The following is an 18,039-nucleotide window of genomic DNA, read 5'->3' as shown; positions in this document are numbered from 1 at the left end:
CGGTGCCTCACAGTCATTTGATCAGAAACTACAATAATGACAGTGATGAACGCATGCTGCCTTCGTGGGCTCTTGGGAAGCGCACACTCCACGATCAGTCGGGGCTAATTTTGTTCAAAAGGACCATTTGCTTCCTTGCTGAACTTTAGATATGAGGTACGTTGTCACAGAATTACTGGGGGAGAACGGAAAACACGCTCTCTGTGCTCACTAACCGTGAAGCTCGCACCACAGTGCGTCGTCTCTGGCCATGGCTTTCACATTTACGACATTTTCGTGCAGCAAGTGAATGCAGCATCAACGCTTTTTCAGTGTGACGTCTGGACGTGTACTGGCCAGCCAAGATGGCTGACAGCATCCCGTTAAATCCGGTGCGGAAGAACTCGAAGACAATCACATATTACAACTCAGCCAGGCGTTCAAGGTATGGAGGGGCCAGCTGGGCGGTTCCTTCGGTCGCGTATTGAAGGAGGCAGCCGTTTTTCTAAGATGTTTACTTTCGGCTGCCTCGCTTGCTCCCGGCTTCCGTGTCTGGGTTCGGGTCGTGGCTGTTAGCTTGTGTTGCTAGCACTGCTACTGACGCCTCCTTCGCATTTTCTCCCTTGACAACTGCTTCCTTTGCTCACACTGTCATCCATAAGGCTAAAGAAAATCCTTGTAATGTTTAATGTTCTTTTTCAGTAGTCCAGTACAACCAGCTTTACAAGCTCCCAATGTGCGTTAGCGACATATCTTTGTTGACCACAGCAGTAGCATTTAATTTAAAGTCACATGACGGCTCCTCTGCGTTATCCAAGTTCGTCACATGTTATAAAAGTGTTACTGCACACTGTAGTCATCAATCAACAGTTTGTTCATTTTTCAGACTGGACGAAGAGGAGCTTATAAAGCCCTCAAGGTGAGGACTGGACAGAAAATGAAGTAGGCGCATGACCAGGTACTTTTAGACTCAGTAGCAACTTTAGGCTGTTATTGTTTTATATAAGTAAATCTGTTTTGATTCTGATTTTGATTCTCGGCGTGACGATTAGGTTCAGAAACAACTCTTGATTTAATATAAAGAAAGGGAGAGGGGAGGGATGCATTATATGTTCAGGCTCTTGCTCCAGTTCACTCTGTGCCAAACCATTTACTCAGGTCCTCAAATGAAACATAACAGACAGTTAACTGATTCTGACTAACAGGAAAAGCAGAAAAAGGTTTGTGAGAGTGTGCAGATCTGTTTAACTGAAGTAAATGCATGAAGTTCGAAGTATGGTAAATATTGACATGACCAACATCGGTGGTGAACTGTTTTTTTTTTTTTTGCTAAAACAGAAGTTGGTGTGTGCGTTCTGGAATAGAAGGAGGGCACGTTGATGCTGTGTTGATGTTAACGTTTTAGCTCCAGTGCAGAATAGCTTTTCTGCTGCAATGCTACCACAAGAGAAAGCCATCATTATCCAGTGAGTGCAGAGTAGGGGCACAGAGCTTTTGGAATGAAGCAGACTGAGCTATTTCCTTCGCCCACTAGTGCTGACTGAAGTATTGTAAAGTGCTGCAGTGTGTGATGATCAGCAGGTCTAGTTTGTTAGGGCTGAAGTCCTTGCTCCACTCTGGTAACATTAGCCTGTTGGTGATGGGGTATGAACTGTTAACAAAGTACTTCACCTGTGTTTCGCAAAGCTAATTACTAAGTCTATAAATCCTATTTTTTTTTTTTTTTTGGGGGGGGGGGAATTAACTGTAAGATGGCTCTAGTATGTGCATACTGTACACCATCTAGATGCTGCACTGGCCCTTGCAGTTGAATTACACCTTTTTTTTCCCCCATCACCATATTGCCATTAATTGACATTATCACAGAAACAGATTTTTGGCATTTGTGAATCAGTTCAGAATCATAGAAGATGAAAATACTAATTCTAAAATGAATTGATTTTCTTTTTTACTTATTCATTTTCCATGCATTGCTGTCTACCAGAATTGGCTCTGTATATATGTAGCTCTTTTTGTTGTTGTGATAGTGTTTACCCACTCTCTGGCAAAATCAGATTCAAATGTAGATTATAAGGGGACCACCTCTGTCGCTGTGCATTCCCTTTCCTTGCTGTCACTGATGAAATTCCTTGCAGTTTCTTGAGCCTGTGGTTAACTTGCTGGGCCTCATTGTGGAGGTCAGACTGCACCTACAGAGCAGCGGTCCTGAAGTCGGTAGAGAATCACTGATGGAGCTTTTCCACTGACACTGTTGACAACTGCTGGCAATTGTGCCTGTGCTGCACTAGAGAGCCAACAAACCTTTTTTTTTACAAACCAACCCACGTTTTCACTGGATTAAGAGTTGAATTATTATGTAATCAGATGTGGGAGTTCCAAAGCAAGAAACACTGGGGCTATTAATGTACCTTGTTGGCAAGTTCCAACAGTGTGTAAACGAAACATAAAAAGCAAAAGTTGGTGGTTGCTGGTGATTCAAACCTTTCCTCAAGCACAGGGGTTACTGAGGTCAAAGCCTCAAGAGCTGATTAGCGGGTTTAGAAAAAAATCTAACAAAATTACTAGATCTGAAAGTCCTCTTAATCACTAGAGTATCATTATCTCTCCGGTTCTTAAACTAAGGTTGCAGGAGCTCTCAGCTGAAACAGAAAGGCAGGCTGCTCCAGCTTCTGCATGTTTTGCTTTGGCATATTGAGCTGCTCTGGGGGGGTCGTATCAGTGAGAACTAGTGTGGCTGGTTGATCTTAAGCTCATAATCCCGCTGTTGCTAGTTTTATGCTTGTTCTCATGTCCATGTTTTTTTTTTGTAGGTACAAGACAAGTCAGTGGAGTGACCTTTTCTGGATGCTTATAATCCAGAGTTTTCCAAATGTCGATTGTTTTTTTGGGGTAGTATTCCCAGATTGATTTGCCTCCATCCAAAAAAAGATTTCCTGTCTTCCTTTTAGAAGTCTGGAAGTGAAAGTTAAAGTGCAGACTGATTGAACGACCTTCTCAGAATGCTTAATTTGCATTTGCATCCAGTGGAATGAAACAAAATATAAATTTAATTATAATCAGAATTTGGTTTGTGAATGCAGAGATGTTTGCACTCAGCTTTCAAGTGTTGGGTGTTAAATCTCCTTGCCACAAATAACCAACCTGTGAGAAACACTGTATTTGCCCAGCAGTAATATGTTAATTCAGTTTTGTGCAAAATCTACAACCTGTGTACACGTCTGTTGTTCATTTAATTACTTTGTCTTTGTACATTAAATACTGTGGTGTTATTTTTATCATCAGTCCTCGGCTTTTTCAAATTCTCACACTGTGCAAATATTCAGCAAGTCTCCACACCTGCAGTTATCGTCCTCTCAGACTCTCGCTGCAGGCTTTACAAAAGCAAGAGTCATTTGTCTAAGAATAGAAAGTGATATGCTTAGAAAAGAAAATGTTCCCTCCCTAGTAGCCTATTTGTTTTTTCTCCATATGTCTATCTGGGTTTTTCATTCAGCAAGTGTTTTCTGGTAGTGGATGTGGTCAGGTATTGTAGATAGACACTACACTGAACACACTTAAATTGGTAGCATGCACTGAACGGTGACAGCACTGAACTGGATGTCGCTTTAGTCTATTTTTTAAACTCAGAGAAAACTGATGATTTTTTTTTGTGTGTTCTCAGAAATACTACAGGTGTGAATATGGCTGGTTTTTAAGCAGGGTATTGGCCTCGACCTTTCAGTAACCAATGGAACTGCCCTTCGTATAGTGAACCTGATATCCCTGTTGGTACCCAATACTCATTGTGGCCTACAGTAGGTTATATGTTACATTTAGTTGTGTTTGAATAGAAGAGTGTTCTTTTTAAATTTCAGGTGCCTCCTTCCTTGCCATAAAAAGTTTGTTGTGGTTTGATGGCTATGACCAGTTTAACATTTATATATAATTAGAATCTTCTCTTTAAGTGCTTTATTGTTCTGCTTTGTGCATTGTAAATCTCTGTACATGCATGTAGTACATGCAGCCTGGGTTTATAGTGACATCTAAGCTTTTCCTGTCAGGCTACAGAGGCTACCAATTCATTAGAGGGGCCTCATGAATAAGACATTATTTGCCTCTCAAGAGTGTTTCTTTATAATGTGAACAGGAGACCTACTCTACAGTGCTTAGTGATAGAGGAACTGAGCCAGCTGCTCTGACTAACTTAAATGTTGACTTTTCTTCAGTCCTTCTCTCAAAGTTGCACATCTGGTACTATGAATAGCATTCCCTCACTCTTGAATCGTAACAGTTAAGAATGTTTATTTATTTTTTTAAATATTGTTTTGTATTTTTGGACATCTAATCTTCACCCCAGAATTATGCTTGCTTTGCTGTCTATTCATTGGAAGGGAATACTGTCACCTAACATCTAACTTGTAATGCAGAAAGTGTTTCTGTATCTTACGCCAAGTAATGTCCTAATTCCAAAATAGTGGGTGCTTCTTAGCACTTACACTGCCTTTCCAGTCTCAGGTTGTTGACGTGTTCCTGTACTCTGTCCTCACAGATACTCTCTAGAAGATGAGCCCTCCAACCTGGATGAGATGCCTCTGATGATGTCGGAGGAAGGCTTTGAGAATGATGAGAGCGACTATCAGACGCTGCCCCGGGCCAGAGTCAATCAGAGGCAGAGAGGCCTCGGGTGGTTCCTCCTGGGAGGGTGGAAAGTCCTCTGTGGCAGGTATTTCTGCACCACAGCATTGCTGTTGTGGATAGTGGGTTTTTTTTTTTTTAAATCTGTGCATGATGACTCAATGAAGTGATGCATTAACCACATTCTAGTCCGATTACCTTTTTCTTTTATACAAACAAACTTGGATACAAGTATTCTTACAAAATGTGTATATGATTTATACTTTACAGCCTGTTTATAACAGATTTCTAGCAGAGAGTATCTGTTCAAGTTTTACTGTGGTGTTAGTGATAGCCCAAGAATGGTTACCAAGTCAGGTATTTTCAGAGAAAAGTACACTGATATCTACTGCTTTAACCTTAAATAAATTACTCTGCTGCGCTTCTAAGTCTGTTCATTTTCTGTCTTTACATTAGAGTTATTGCAGATCCATTTGGACCTTAACACACTCTGAAAGTTGTCAGCGTTTTGTCATTCAGTAAATGTATGTGTAGTGTATAATGTTAGTAAGTATGCTTGTGATGATCAGTTTGGATTTCAAACGCACCGGCAGCTGTGCGTGAAGTGAAAAGAGAGGATAAGGGCATATTTTTGGTCGAGTTCCTTGATACGCACCATCAGTCCAAAAAGATTTTCAGGTCGAACAGAACGGGGAGGGGGGTGGTGCTTATCCAGCTAATGATTAATTTGACAGGTTTTGCCCTCTAAAGATGCTCCTTTCTGGCAATGAGAGCAGTGTTTGTTTATACTAGAACAATAAAGTGTCACACTTATAAACAAATGTTTGTGCAGCACTTCAGTGCCCAAAAAGAAACGTTTACTGATGTGGGAATTTCATAGAATATTCTGCTTTTTGGTGTGGTTTTGTTGTTAGCGGTGCGTCTCCAGTTGCAGCCACATATTGATACCCCTCCCCACCCCCCCCACTAATGAACAAATCGGATTTTTCACAGCTGACCAGTTTGATGCTTTCCAGTAATTTTATGTGTGCTTAGTGTGGGATTATAAAACACAAATAATTCACACTGAATAAGCCCTGACTGTTCAAATGGCATATTATTTGAATAGCATTCATTTGCTCAAATAATCGCTCTTATGAATCTGGACTGGGAGTGCACAGAGACAGGGAACATCGGGGCCAATACAAACAAGACTTTTTACCAAAGTTGATTTATTTAGTTTTATGTTTTGCCAACTTGCTTAAAAAGTGGAAAAGCCAAGTCGATCAGCATGACGGTATACACTGACACTCTCCCCTCTTTCCCCCCCCCCAGGTGCCAGTTTAGGTCATGCTCACATCGAGCTTCTCTCATTGTAATTTTCCCCCACACTACACTGCTGTTTGCATTTGATATCAGATATGCTAGATAAGCTCCAATGTAGTCATTAGCAGGTTGATAGAAAGTCAAATACTTTTTAAAAAGTAAATGCCAGCCTACAATCTATCTCTTCTATAACCTCTTTTTAGAGTTTTGATAATATCTCATTAATAAAATGTTTTGTTTGTTTTTTTTTATTGGAAAGAGCTGAGGCTCCCATGTTAGAAATGTTCAACATGAGGTAAAACTAACAAGGAAACAAGGACAAATGTGTATCCTCTTATGTCTCACAGTGCAGCGTTATTCGCCTCTGAAAGTGTCTGACTCCCACAGCATCAGCAAGGGAATTCCCTCCTGGAGAGGCACTAACATTTTCAGACCGTACAAAGGGCTATATATATATATATATCTGTAAAATTGTGTCGAAAGAAGCCTTGAAGATCTAATTAACACTGACAAGACCAGGGATATAAATAACATCAGTACTGTAGGATGTAGCGGGGCACAGCTGTGGTGCTTAGTGGCCACAATTGATTTAACAGCTGAGAAAATGAATGAGGAATGAAGCTGTTGAATTGAGAAGTCTCGATATTTGTTAAGAACATGGCCTGTAGTAAGAGGTCATTATTTTCATATTGGCATAAATGTTACAAATGAGATGAAAACCCACCTGAAAAAACACTAATGCAAAAATCTATGTTGTGATTATGAAAATATAATTAGCAGCAAAATCATTTTTTCTTAACTTCAGTCGTCGGATGTGCTAGGTAATCAGTTGCTCTTTGGTTTTTCTTCCTTTTGAGGACTCTGTTTACTATATAAAATCACTTTGTTCTAAGCAACATTTGGTTGGTGTAATATGTTTTCACAAAATGCTATTGGTGTCCTCCTCCCTCAGCTGCTGCGACTGCCTGGCCCATGTGTGTCGGAGGAAGAAGGAGCTGAAGGCCAGGACGGTTTGGCTCGGCTGCCCGGAGAAATGTGAAGAGAAGTACCCCAAAAACGCCATCAAGAACCAGAAATACAACATCTTCACCTTTGTGCCTGGGGTGAGTCACCTATATAGACTTTGTAGCTGTGCCTGTTTTAACTTACCCATCTTATGTAACAACATTCATATTTTGATCGCTAATCTTTTCTGCAGTAGTTACGGCTTTTGTTGAGTCCATGTTCCTACCCTTATTAACTTTTACAGTCCCTGCAGTGACAGTTCATCCTTTCAGTTAAATTATGTTGATTGTCTCACAGATTGACCGCATGTAAAGCACAGAACCATGCACTGGATCTAATTGTTAACTACTCTGTCATTAAGTTAAGGGTTTACACTCTAGGGGACATTAGGGATCCATCAGAGTTACTTATTAAAAAGCAAATGGTTCCATGATTAAGAGGGCCACCTTTGGCCCAGGCCATAAAATGTCAACCGTCTGTTAGAGACGTAGATATTCTCATCGATGGTGAACAGGACGGCTCTGTTTTTCTCCCTCCACTTTGAATTATTAAATACACACAAATTGAGTTTAGCAGTGTGCATTTTTCCCTAAAGGTCAGGGGGTTCATTAACTGTAGAGCGTCATCCATTGATCCCATTGTCTCTGATAATCTGTGACTAAGACACTGGACTCTCATTATTGCAAACATTATTCAAAATTTGACCTTGGATGAATAAAATATTAAGGGCCCCCTGTTGATGGACAGCCCATTAGCTAAGTTACAGGTGGCACTTTGGTATGTGTGAGTTAAGGAAGTTGGCCTTTTGCTTCCTTCTTCATTTATTATTGTGGTTATCAGTCCTGTTTGTCTTGAACTATATGTTTATTCTGCAAAGTGTAGGCCGCAACCGACATGGTACCTGCGACGTGAAACCCTGAACGCCATTTGAAACAAAAGTTCTCAAACTGTCAGAGTTTCCATTAGGTTAATGTAAAGTTAACAGAATTAACATGTATCTTATTCCACCTCGGAACATGTACAGTAACCCATCCTGCCCGCTTTGTCGTCGCCGCATCCTCTTTGTCTTCTTTGGCAGCTGTCGTCGTCTTTGACTCACCTTGCTGACATGTTCACTCACCTCGCTGAATCATTGTCTCCTTACTCCCTTCTCAGGTTCTCTACCAGCAGTTCAAGTTCTTTCTCAATCTCTACTTTCTGGTGGTGGCCTGTTCCCAGTTTGTGCCATCGCTGAAAATTGGATATTTGTACACGTACTGGGCACCTCTGGTAAATCCTCTTCAGTTTTTTTTACTCATTAACTAATTTGTATGAAAATTAGTTTTTGGTCTTCTCAAAGAATGTTGGACTAAAAATCATAAAAAAATTCTTTTCATCCTTGGAGATAGTTAAATTAAACGGTTTCAAATTGTAGTAAGTATCAAGCTGTTAGTTTTCTATGGGAAAAATACATTTTTGCTCATATTTAACAAAAAGTATATTATGTTAATATATTCTGGTATAAATGAGGTTTTCTAAATAAGTATGCTGTGGTAGGTGTTTTTTTTTTTGTTTTGTTTTTTTAAATACTCTTTTGTTACTCAGGGATTTGTGTTAGCTGTTACGATGGCGCGAGAGGCCGTGGATGAAGTGCGGCGCTGCCAGCGGGACAAAGAGATGAACTCCCAACTCTACAGCAAGCTCACAGTGAGAGGTTAGTGAGGTGACTGAAGGATGGCTATCCGCTCTCCTCCTCGTGCCAGTAACTGTTTGCTGACATTATGATAATGGATATTCCAGTGCATAGTCAAGCTGCTCCCCATGCAATTTACAGACAGCAATCCACTGGATCTACACTTGTAACTGAAGTCATTCATCTCGCTGTAATTGCATTGATTTTTTTTTCCTCAGTCACTCAAGACTGTATGATCTAAGATCTGTCCCTTTGTTGGATGTGTGGTAAAATCCCCCTGTGTGATATTTGTGGCCACCGCTGAGGACGTAGCTTTCACAGCCCTCATGTGCTCAGGTACACAATCATATGTGCTTGTGAGCACAGTAGAAGAAGAAGAAGAAGAAGAAGAAGGAGGGTTGTGGCGGATCTTGAGGCAGTATAATTGACAGTGGCCCTCTGTGCCATTTTTTTTTCTGTGCCTCATACCAGAGATGAAAACAGAAGAGTATTACATTATCATGCTGCAGGTAATCAATCTGTCAGAAGGTGACAGAAAAAGAAGAGCTTTAACAAAAAGTGGGTTGAGGTTTTAAGAGTCAGCATGATTTTCTATGGCCAGAAATTAACACCTTCATTTTATTCCATCACAGTTCTTTTTTTAATTCACAGCACTTTTTTTTTTTCTTTTGTTTAGGTAAAATTCAAGTGAAGAGTTCAGACATACAAGTTGGAGACCTGATCATCGTTGACAAGGTAAAATTTTCTCTCTCCCGGTCGATGTCTTTCATTTAAAGGCACCAGTTTTAGGCAGGTAGCTCCAGGTTAAGCTTCATAATGAAAATAGTATTAACATCAATTTATTAAATAGGGAGTAGGCAGTTTAGAATTTATTACCTACATTCTCCAGTTGCCCAATCGTAGCCAAGTGCCATTAAAAGACAACATGTTTTAATTTATCTGAATGGGGCCCTATTTTTGAACTTAAACACCTCTATGCATTACTGGTATTAAAGTGTGCTGACTGCACTATCCCATTCTAATGTGAGTTACTCAGCACAAAAAAGTAAATGGGTTACTACTTCATATAGAGTATTTGCCTCTTCCACTAATTATTTTTGCAAAGGTTTTCAGCATAATTTTGCTCTCGTCGTGATGTGATTTTATCAATTGCACATTCTCCCCACCTGTTAAAGAAGAACAATGGAATTTTCAGTAGTTGACAAGCTGTTTTAAAGTAGACAGAATGACTGTCTTGAGTTTCAACTCAGCTGACATGACATCTAACTGCTGCTGGAAAGTGGACAAGTTAAATTTCCATTACTGCGTAAGACAGACTTTAAAAAACTGATTCTCCTTCACCCTCTGGTCAAGGTATTGACCTTGTTTAATTATTCAGGAAGATTCAAAGGGCTTTTGCCACAGTGCTCAATAACACACGGCCACTCCTTTTGTTTTTTTCTTTCTTTTTGTAGAACCAAAGGATTCCTGCAGACATGATATTCCTGAGAACATCAGAGAAAAATGGTGAGCAGGCAAAGTGTTTGTGCATTTCAGTGTGAAGAAGAGATGTGTTCATGCTCAGTAAAACTTTGTAAATAATTCTAGATGAAATGGTAATCCTAAAATAACATACTGTGTGTTAAACAGACAGGATGCTGTACAGTTGAACTTCATGTGTCCTGTGGCACTTTAACAAACTGTGCCAAGATCATTTCTGTGAGAAATGTGACTTTTCCCCACACTTCCTGTCCTTTGACATCATCTGATCGAGACGGCCTGTGATTCATATGATTTATGTCACATCGTTCAAGTGACTGATGATGCAAATTCCAATTAATCAATGAGCTGCGTCAGATCCTGCCTCTTTTCTGGGGGGCATCGGGAGGAAATGTTCTGAGGACATCATTTCCATCCATCTTTGATGTGTCAATATGCTTGGCGGGGATTTGTTGATGTCTTTATGCCTCTGACACACTCACAAACATACATAAATGCTCTTTCACACACACGGTCTCATATACTTTGTCTTTCTCTCTCTCTCTCTCTCTCTCTCACACACACACACACACACACACACACACACACACACATACTGCAGTAGTGTTATGTGAGAAGCTGAACTGCCATTTCAGCAGAAGGAGAGCATGAATCATCCTCCTTGTGTTAATGTTTTCCATCATAGTTAACCCTCTGGGGATGGTTTATAGCTGCCCTTTACCCTCTCTGTCAAATAGTTGCTCTCATCCATCAGTTTCATATGTAATATTACCTCAAATCAATACAGGTCACGACTGCTCAACATTTATCGGACCTCGTGGTGTCCGCAACAGCAACAGGCTCTGCTACAGGCTCTGCATTAATGTACTGCGCCGTTGGTGATGCATTTTGACATATGCCAGAAACAAGTAGATAAACAATGTAGGGACATTATTATTTTGTCATACAGTGTTTTATCAGGGTGCTGTATAATTAATGGGAAGCATGGGGACATGGTTTTTAAGTGGCTACCCTTGGATACCTGTTTATTTGCAGTGTTTATTTCAGAATTTACGTATTTGCCAAAGGCCTTGGATATACAGGAGTGTACAGTACTGCATGGTGACAATATGGCCTCACTTTCAGTGCAAGGGAGCAGTTCAAACCATGTAACAGGCTCAGCAGTCTTGATAGGACTTGTGTCCTTTTTTTCAGGTGCATGTTTCATCAGAACAGATCAGCTGGACGGAGAAACAGACTGGAAACTGAAAGTTGCTGTTGGCTGCACACAACGACTACCAGCCGTGGGGGTATGGATCCATTACAATGTGGTGAATCTCTGGTAACAGACAAACCGACTGTGAATAAGTGAATGGGTGTTCTGTTATCACTGAAAGCATTGCTCATCAAATGAAGTTGTCTGTGCTGTGATGGAAACCTAATCACTGATGACAGACAGCAGGAACAATCTGGACCTGACAGCAGCGTCCTTTAACTGGAGGCGATACTCAACACTTAAGATTTAAGTTGAGTTGATGGGGTTTTTTTTGTTGCCACTTAATGTGATCAGAGAATTAAAGTTTCAGCAAGTCATTTGGTGAAAGAGCCGTGGTATCCAGATTGGGTTTCAAGAAACCTGAAGATAGTAGAGAAGCATGGTTGGTCTTTGGTTTAGCCAGTCTTTACCGTGTTACAATATTATCACTTAATTTTTATAATACAGAAACGACTGATAGCTTGCCACAGTATCTGAGAGTTTCTCCCAAACTCAGTGTTTTTGTCAGCGGTCAAAATGAATCAGTTTAATGCACTTTTTAAATTGTTTTCACAACAATGACATATGAGTCTGCTGCGTGTGAATAATAAAGGACTAGGACTCATAACTATTCCATATATTGAGTAACAATTGATTTTAACAATTTCTGCAAAACTCTGAAGAAACTTCTATGAGTTTCTGCACCAGTTCCATCCATGAAACTATTTGCTTACTCCATGCGTCAAGACTCTTCAGAGTCTCTGAGCCTTCGCCTGTAAAATGCTGGAGCAACACTACTCTCCATTGGGGTTTCAGTAAAATAATCTTCCCTGCTCCTCTTTAACCGCTGTGCCCATGTTCTCACCAGGAGAACACTATCTGAGCATGACTGAGGGCTGCCTGGTCGCTGCAGAGGCAGCCTGCCTGCCTGCCTGCCTGAATAATTTAATGTTTACAATCAATTTTGTTCCACTATGGGGGGGAAAGACTGGTGTTAGGTGCTTGACAGGTTATAGGCTGCAGTCTTTCTTGTTGTGATGACTGAAACAGGCGATTGAAGATGGTTCGTTGTGTATTATTGTGTCTTCTTTGAGGTTCTGTTTCTGTTTTGTTCCAAACTGTTCATGCTGTTTCTGTCCTTTTACTTATAATAATGCCAGTGATTTATTTTAAAGTAAGTTGGTACATATGTCCACATAAATTCAGATTTTACAAAAAAACTTCATTAAAAAAATGTATTGCAGTTTACATTTGCATTTGACATCTTTTGGACTTCGGGCTAAGATAATTGAATCAAACTACTCTTTCTAAGGTCAGGTACTAATTTTTACGCTCAGCTACATTTATATCCTTTTATGCATTTGGCTAACACTCATCCTAAAGTGGTTTAAAATTATTGCAGCAGCTGAAACACCCAAAACAAGGATGAAACATTTGGTTAACTGAGACTTTGTTTGAGTCTACAATAGTTTATCAGACCTGAAGATTTTTAATCTCCTCTTTTTCTGTCGTGTCTCCTTGTTTCAGGACCTCTTCTCCATCAGCGCCTACGTCTACGCCCAGAAGCCTCAGCTGGACATCCACAGTTTTGAGGGGAACTTCACGAGGGTACAGCAGCTCGTTGACATATTTATAACCTGTAAAACAAATCTTAAACACATGCAGATTTTTCTATAGAAACTGGATTGACATAGAAGATGTGTATCACTGCCGTGTGTTGACAAGTGGCAACAATGAGAAGCTTGTGTGTCCATCCGGGCCCGTTGTTATCTCCAACAGGCATGCCTCTTACATCACAGGCAGGTTCTCGCAGCTCCAGCTCCATCCATCCCGTCTTGCTTGTTGCTCAGTGATTTTTTTTTTTTCTTTTTTCTTTTTTTTTTTTTTTTTTTTTTTATTAATAGCAGATTAGCGCAGCCCCCACAGAGAGGAGAGCTCCAGTACAAAGGGAGGCTTTGTGGCCCGTCTTCACTCTTGGCCACACACCAGGCTTAGTGAGCGAGCACTTCCTCCGCTCATTCATCCTCCGCGGCCTTCCTTTGCATAGCGTGTGCTTTTAGTCTGAGCAGGATGGGAAAAAAATGGGTTCCCACAGATCCGCAGCAAATGAACTTACCTATTTATGAGGGTTTCTTTTTTTCCTTTTTTTTTTCTTGAGGCGGATATTGTGGCTTTGTTTCTGTGGTCTTTATTGAGACCCTCTGCAGTTATGAACACCGTAGTATGATGCCAATGTCAGAGCGGTCAAGCATTCTGCAAACTGCCATTTATTTTTCATGCACCTCTTCCCATGTTTGAGTAGACTGACAGGATGTGGGTGCTTAGGTATCATAATTATCATATCAGTAAAGTTATTTGAGCTGAAACTGGAGCCTTGACTCTTCACTCCTGACTCATGGCACTTTCAGCATTCGTCTTTATTTAAGCGAGAAGGGGTAAAAACGGGGAGGGTGAAACAGGAGGCTCTCCAGGGGCTTATTTATCACTGAAATCTCATCTACAAGCACTCTCTATACTGTTTTAAAAGGAGCCTCTATCACCATGCCAAATCTAGTCAAAGTATTGATAAAGGGACTACTGTATCGCTACAGTCTGCACAACTGTGTCAGGTGCTTGTGAAAATTAATGGCACAGCAGAGCCCAGCCGTTCTGCTCAGGCTGCACGCTGCCTCAGCTGAGCTCAGATACCTCAGTGCTTTCCAGCTAAAGTATTTATTTAATATGAAGTCTTTTGCCAAAACAATGAATGAAATGGCAAAAGAAGTTATTTCACCGTGCTGTTTTTTCAGTTTTGTGTGAAAGTTCAAAAAGAGTTTAAAGCCCCAGTCACAGTATTTATACACAGCTGAAAACATTGGTCCTCAAATTAAACACATCAGACTTATCAGTTTTACAACAAATGTTAACAATAAGTCATTGCCGTATTATTTTTGAAACATTACGATAAACAAACACATAAAATAAAGTTAAATAAAGATGAATTGAATTCAGTCGTAAAGTGAATGCCAAAATCGGTTTCAGCTACAAATTTCTGTTGTTTTTTTTTTGTTTTTTTTTTTTGAGAATTTATTGTTTAACTGCATTGACTGTCTTACACAGTCTAAAAGCAAAATTCATGGCCTCCTACTCTTGGTTTTGTTTTTCTTATCTGCTCCAAGGCTTCACTGAACAATACTAATTAGAAGTTGACTAATTGTACAGAATAAATTCACAGGTGAGGTGTTTCTTCCTCAGTATTCACTGGCTGAAGCGTTACAGAGTTTCAGAAACACACTGACAGTGCTGACACATTTTAGTGTTTGAGACAAATCTCTACTGCTAAGATCAAACCAACACGTAAACTCACTCAGGGTTATACAAGGTTTTTGTTTTTTATTTTTCCTATAGGAAGACTCGGACCCACAGATCCATGAGAGTCTGAGCATTGAAAACACTCTTTGGGCGAGCACAGTTGTTGCATCTGGTAAGTGAATGGCAACTTTTATGTCCTTTCTTATCTTGAAATAAGATATAATGTTTTTCCGGATAATTCCTTGCAGTCACAGTGTGTAGGTTCCCACATTCCCACCATAGAATGACTGTCTGTGTTTATGCACGATTCTTCAGTTATACACAGATCATTCACGTCGTTCTGGCTCTCATCATTACAACCTGCAACTCCACTGAAAAAGTAAAGGCTAATAATAAAAAGGAGTCAGGGGCCCTTGTTGCATGTCAGCCCCATTCAGGGATCAGAATTAACACATTTCTATTCTTATTAATGTCTTTGATGGAAAAAGCACACTGATTCATATTTTATTTTGTTGATTTAAGTGATTGTGCTTGGTCTCGTACTCAAGTTGCGTTGCACAGAGGATCCATGGCGTTTAATCCTTGAAGGCGTTTGATTTTACTTGTTTGAAGAACTCTGAGAAAACCCACAGCTGAGGTAATCCTCTCTCGCTTCAACCAAGCAATTCCCCACAGAAACAGTTGTGTCAGTTGAGAGTGTTTGTGACGCTCCCAGTGATGGCCACGCCATTGATTTGCGGTGTTGCTCTCCCCTCTGGCCTGACCTTGACCAGAAGAAGAAACACACACTCTCGCACAAAAAGCCTGACTTAGACCCCTTACATCATCTCTTCTTGGGAATGTCGTTGTCCCTCTCAAGCCTCTCCTTGACAGACACTTCATTGCCCCTACAGTGGGGTTCTGGGCACTTGAACTGGCCCGGATCGCCGTGTATCCACTCTCTTATGGGCTCCAGTCCAGCTGTGACCAGAGAATTAGTTGCTCGCATATTCAAATTGAAGCCCCAGCGCATGCTGAGCCACGCACCATTTGTCACTTCGCTCAATATTTCTGAAGTTAGAAGTCAACGAGAGCAATTTATCACTTTTCTCCTCAGATCCCGTAACCACTGGTTGCTTTTCTCTTTCTCTCTCTGTCTGCACTTCAATTTCCTCGTTTTGTTTTCTGCCCATTTTTAACTTTATTGCCATTTTTATAGTTTGGGGGTTTCAGGGGCCGTATTTAGGTTTATTAGTGCCTTTGCTCTCCCATTAAGCTCATTTAATATTAATGACTCATTAATCCTTCGTAATAAGGCCACCGTAATGAATTGGCAAATAAAGATGGAAGCATATTGATCAGGTTTTATGAGGTTCCATAGGGTGGCTGAAGGCCCTGAGCGTCTAAGCGTATTAAACTCCTGTCTGTTGGCTTGAGTGGCAATGAGACAAAACTGCCTCAGCTCAGCCTTATTGTGTTTCCTCTCATGCAGTTCATCTTACTTGACCAAGATGAGTGTGTGCATGTATGTTTGCGTACGTGTGTGTGTGTGAGTGTGATGGTGGGGGTGAGGTTCAGTTAATGAGCAGCATTACTTTCTTTGTCTCTCTTCTTGGCAGGCACGGTGATAGGGGTGGTGATCTACACAGGCAAAGAGACCAGAAGCGTATTGAACACGTCCTATGCCAAGAACAAGGTGAATAGTTTTTAGTTTTTGCATTTCTGCAGGAAAGTCAGCAAGTTCTGCGATTTGTTCGAGAGGTTTTTAGTTGCTGATGCTTTAATTTTTTTCTCGATAAAATACTATGTTTATTTTTATCGTTATCAATTAGTCTGATGATTAATTTCTTGGTCAGTTAATAGTTTGGTGTATTTGAAAATTGCAGAAAATTTACTGAAGTTTAAGGTGACATCTTAAAATGTCTTGTATTTTCCCAGAGACATTCGTTTGTCCATCACAAAAAACAAAGAGAAGCAGCAAAAAAATGAATAGGTTTTTTATGTGTTTCTCTAGCACGAGTCATCCCTAGCATTAACAAACCCAAAAATACTAAAGACCTGCGAGGCCTCAACATAAACATACAGGTTTAGTAAAAAGCTGCAGAGGGTAAAACACACTCACAAAGTAACATCTGTTCCAAGTTCCCCTCATGCCATCTTTTTTCCCCTGCCTCTAATCACTAATCAATCACTATGGCAAGGTGGTTTTTTAACCTTGACTTTCTAGATAAAGTTGGACCTGTCAATGCTAAAGGTCAGTGCCAGTTGCTAATTAACCAAAAGGGAAATTAACTAACTGAGGATTTAAATGACATTTTCAGCAGAAAGTTAATCCCACAGAATCCCCATCGAGCGCTTTGTCCCCAGATTGAGGAGATTAATGAAAATTTGATTCTAAATATAAGATTTTACCTGGAACATGGTTTGGCTAGATAGGCACGGGTCAGCTGATAGGGGTGGTGGGCATTAGCAGGATCTCGGAGTCAGTGTTTTGGCTGTTGTGCTTCTGCCAGGCAATGACTTTTACACACAGAGTTATCACCTACAGCTGTCTGCACCTCTAAAGCTCTCTTTGGCACAGCACAGCCCCTTCGTACTGCGGCACAGTTTTGACACCGGTGTCTTTTATTAAGAACGCTGATGTGGCCGGTCGAACGGCAGGGGCCAGTGTTTTGTGTAAGCTCGCCAGCTGAGAGGAATTCAATATTTCAAGGAGATGATGTCAGAAGTGCCAATATGGAGACTGGAGATTGCAGGAGAAAGTCGATACAGTGCGGCTGGAGTCGCAAGAACGTTTTGGCCTCATATAATCTGTTGTGACACTGGCCAGGACAATGGCTGTGCCTGATCAATCTGATAGGACGTGAGACATAGACTCAGTCTTTGTCTCAGTATTGTTTGACAGACCTCTGTCTGAGTAAAGAGACAGAACAATGTCATTTGACAAGAGGCTGCTCTTCAATAAAGATTGTTTGTTTGAAGTACGCATCCAAGTCCCCAGTACTCTGCTCTCTTCACACATCTCTCAAACAGTGTTACTTTGAAAGAAATGGAAACTTAAAGTTGTTTGCTAAGACCTCAGAAATCAATTTCAGTTTATTTTCTTGACTTCCTCGATTTGCCGGTGTCACAGGCACTAAACAACACACTATTTACTGACTGAAGTCCTGATATTCTTTGGTTTTCACTCATGAATATTCATGTCCCGCAGCCGCAATTCTTCATCAGATTTCACACACATGCTAAAATACAAGCCACACAGGCAGATTGAATCATTCCTTTCACTTTTAATGGCTTGGAGATGAATGGAGTAAAATATGCACTTTTATTCATTGATAGCATCTTTAGGTTGAGGTAATTGAGTCCTTTTTTCCCCCCTTGACTGAATGAATAATGACTTCATCTGATCCCCGGCAAGGCCTGGAAAATTTAGACTAGCCATTGTTCAAGCAGAAGGGGATCCTTTGCTTTTCAGGCATGC

The 18,039-nt window shown here is 40.6% G+C and overlaps 1 protein-coding gene across 3 annotated transcripts in view; it reads left to right on the top strand.

The window, feature by feature from the left end:
- Positions 1-339: 339 nt before the first annotated feature.
- Positions 340-18,039, top strand: part of atp9b (ATPase phospholipid transporting 9B) — a 35,401-nt gene continuing 17,701 nt past the window's right edge. Inside the window, exons 1-12 of one of the 3 annotated variants that reach the window (XM_041053396.1) lie at positions 345-424; positions 866-898; positions 4,508-4,681; positions 6,851-7,001; positions 8,059-8,172; positions 8,488-8,596; positions 9,252-9,310; positions 10,030-10,081; positions 11,249-11,343; positions 12,816-12,896; positions 14,676-14,751; positions 16,178-16,254. In XM_041053396.1, coding sequence (XP_040909330.1) covers positions 345-424; positions 866-898; positions 4,508-4,681; positions 6,851-7,001; positions 8,059-8,172; positions 8,488-8,596; positions 9,252-9,310; positions 10,030-10,081; positions 11,249-11,343; positions 12,816-12,896; positions 14,676-14,751; positions 16,178-16,254 — 1,101 coding nt within the window. Of the gene's footprint in view, positions 425-865; positions 938-4,507; positions 4,682-6,850; positions 7,002-8,058; positions 8,173-8,487; positions 8,597-9,251; positions 9,311-10,029; positions 10,082-11,248; positions 11,344-12,815; positions 12,897-14,675; positions 14,752-16,177; positions 16,255-18,039 lie in introns of those variants that run through there. The other 2 variants (XM_041053397.1, XM_041053398.1) reach the window with 2 other exon arrangements.

Source organism: Toxotes jaculatrix, chromosome 13, assembly GCF_017976425.1.
Source record: "Toxotes jaculatrix isolate fToxJac2 chromosome 13, fToxJac2.pri, whole genome shotgun sequence".
NCBI lineage: Eukaryota > Metazoa > Chordata > Actinopteri > Toxotidae > Toxotes > Toxotes jaculatrix.
This window is presented reverse-complemented; position numbering and strand designations above follow the sequence as displayed.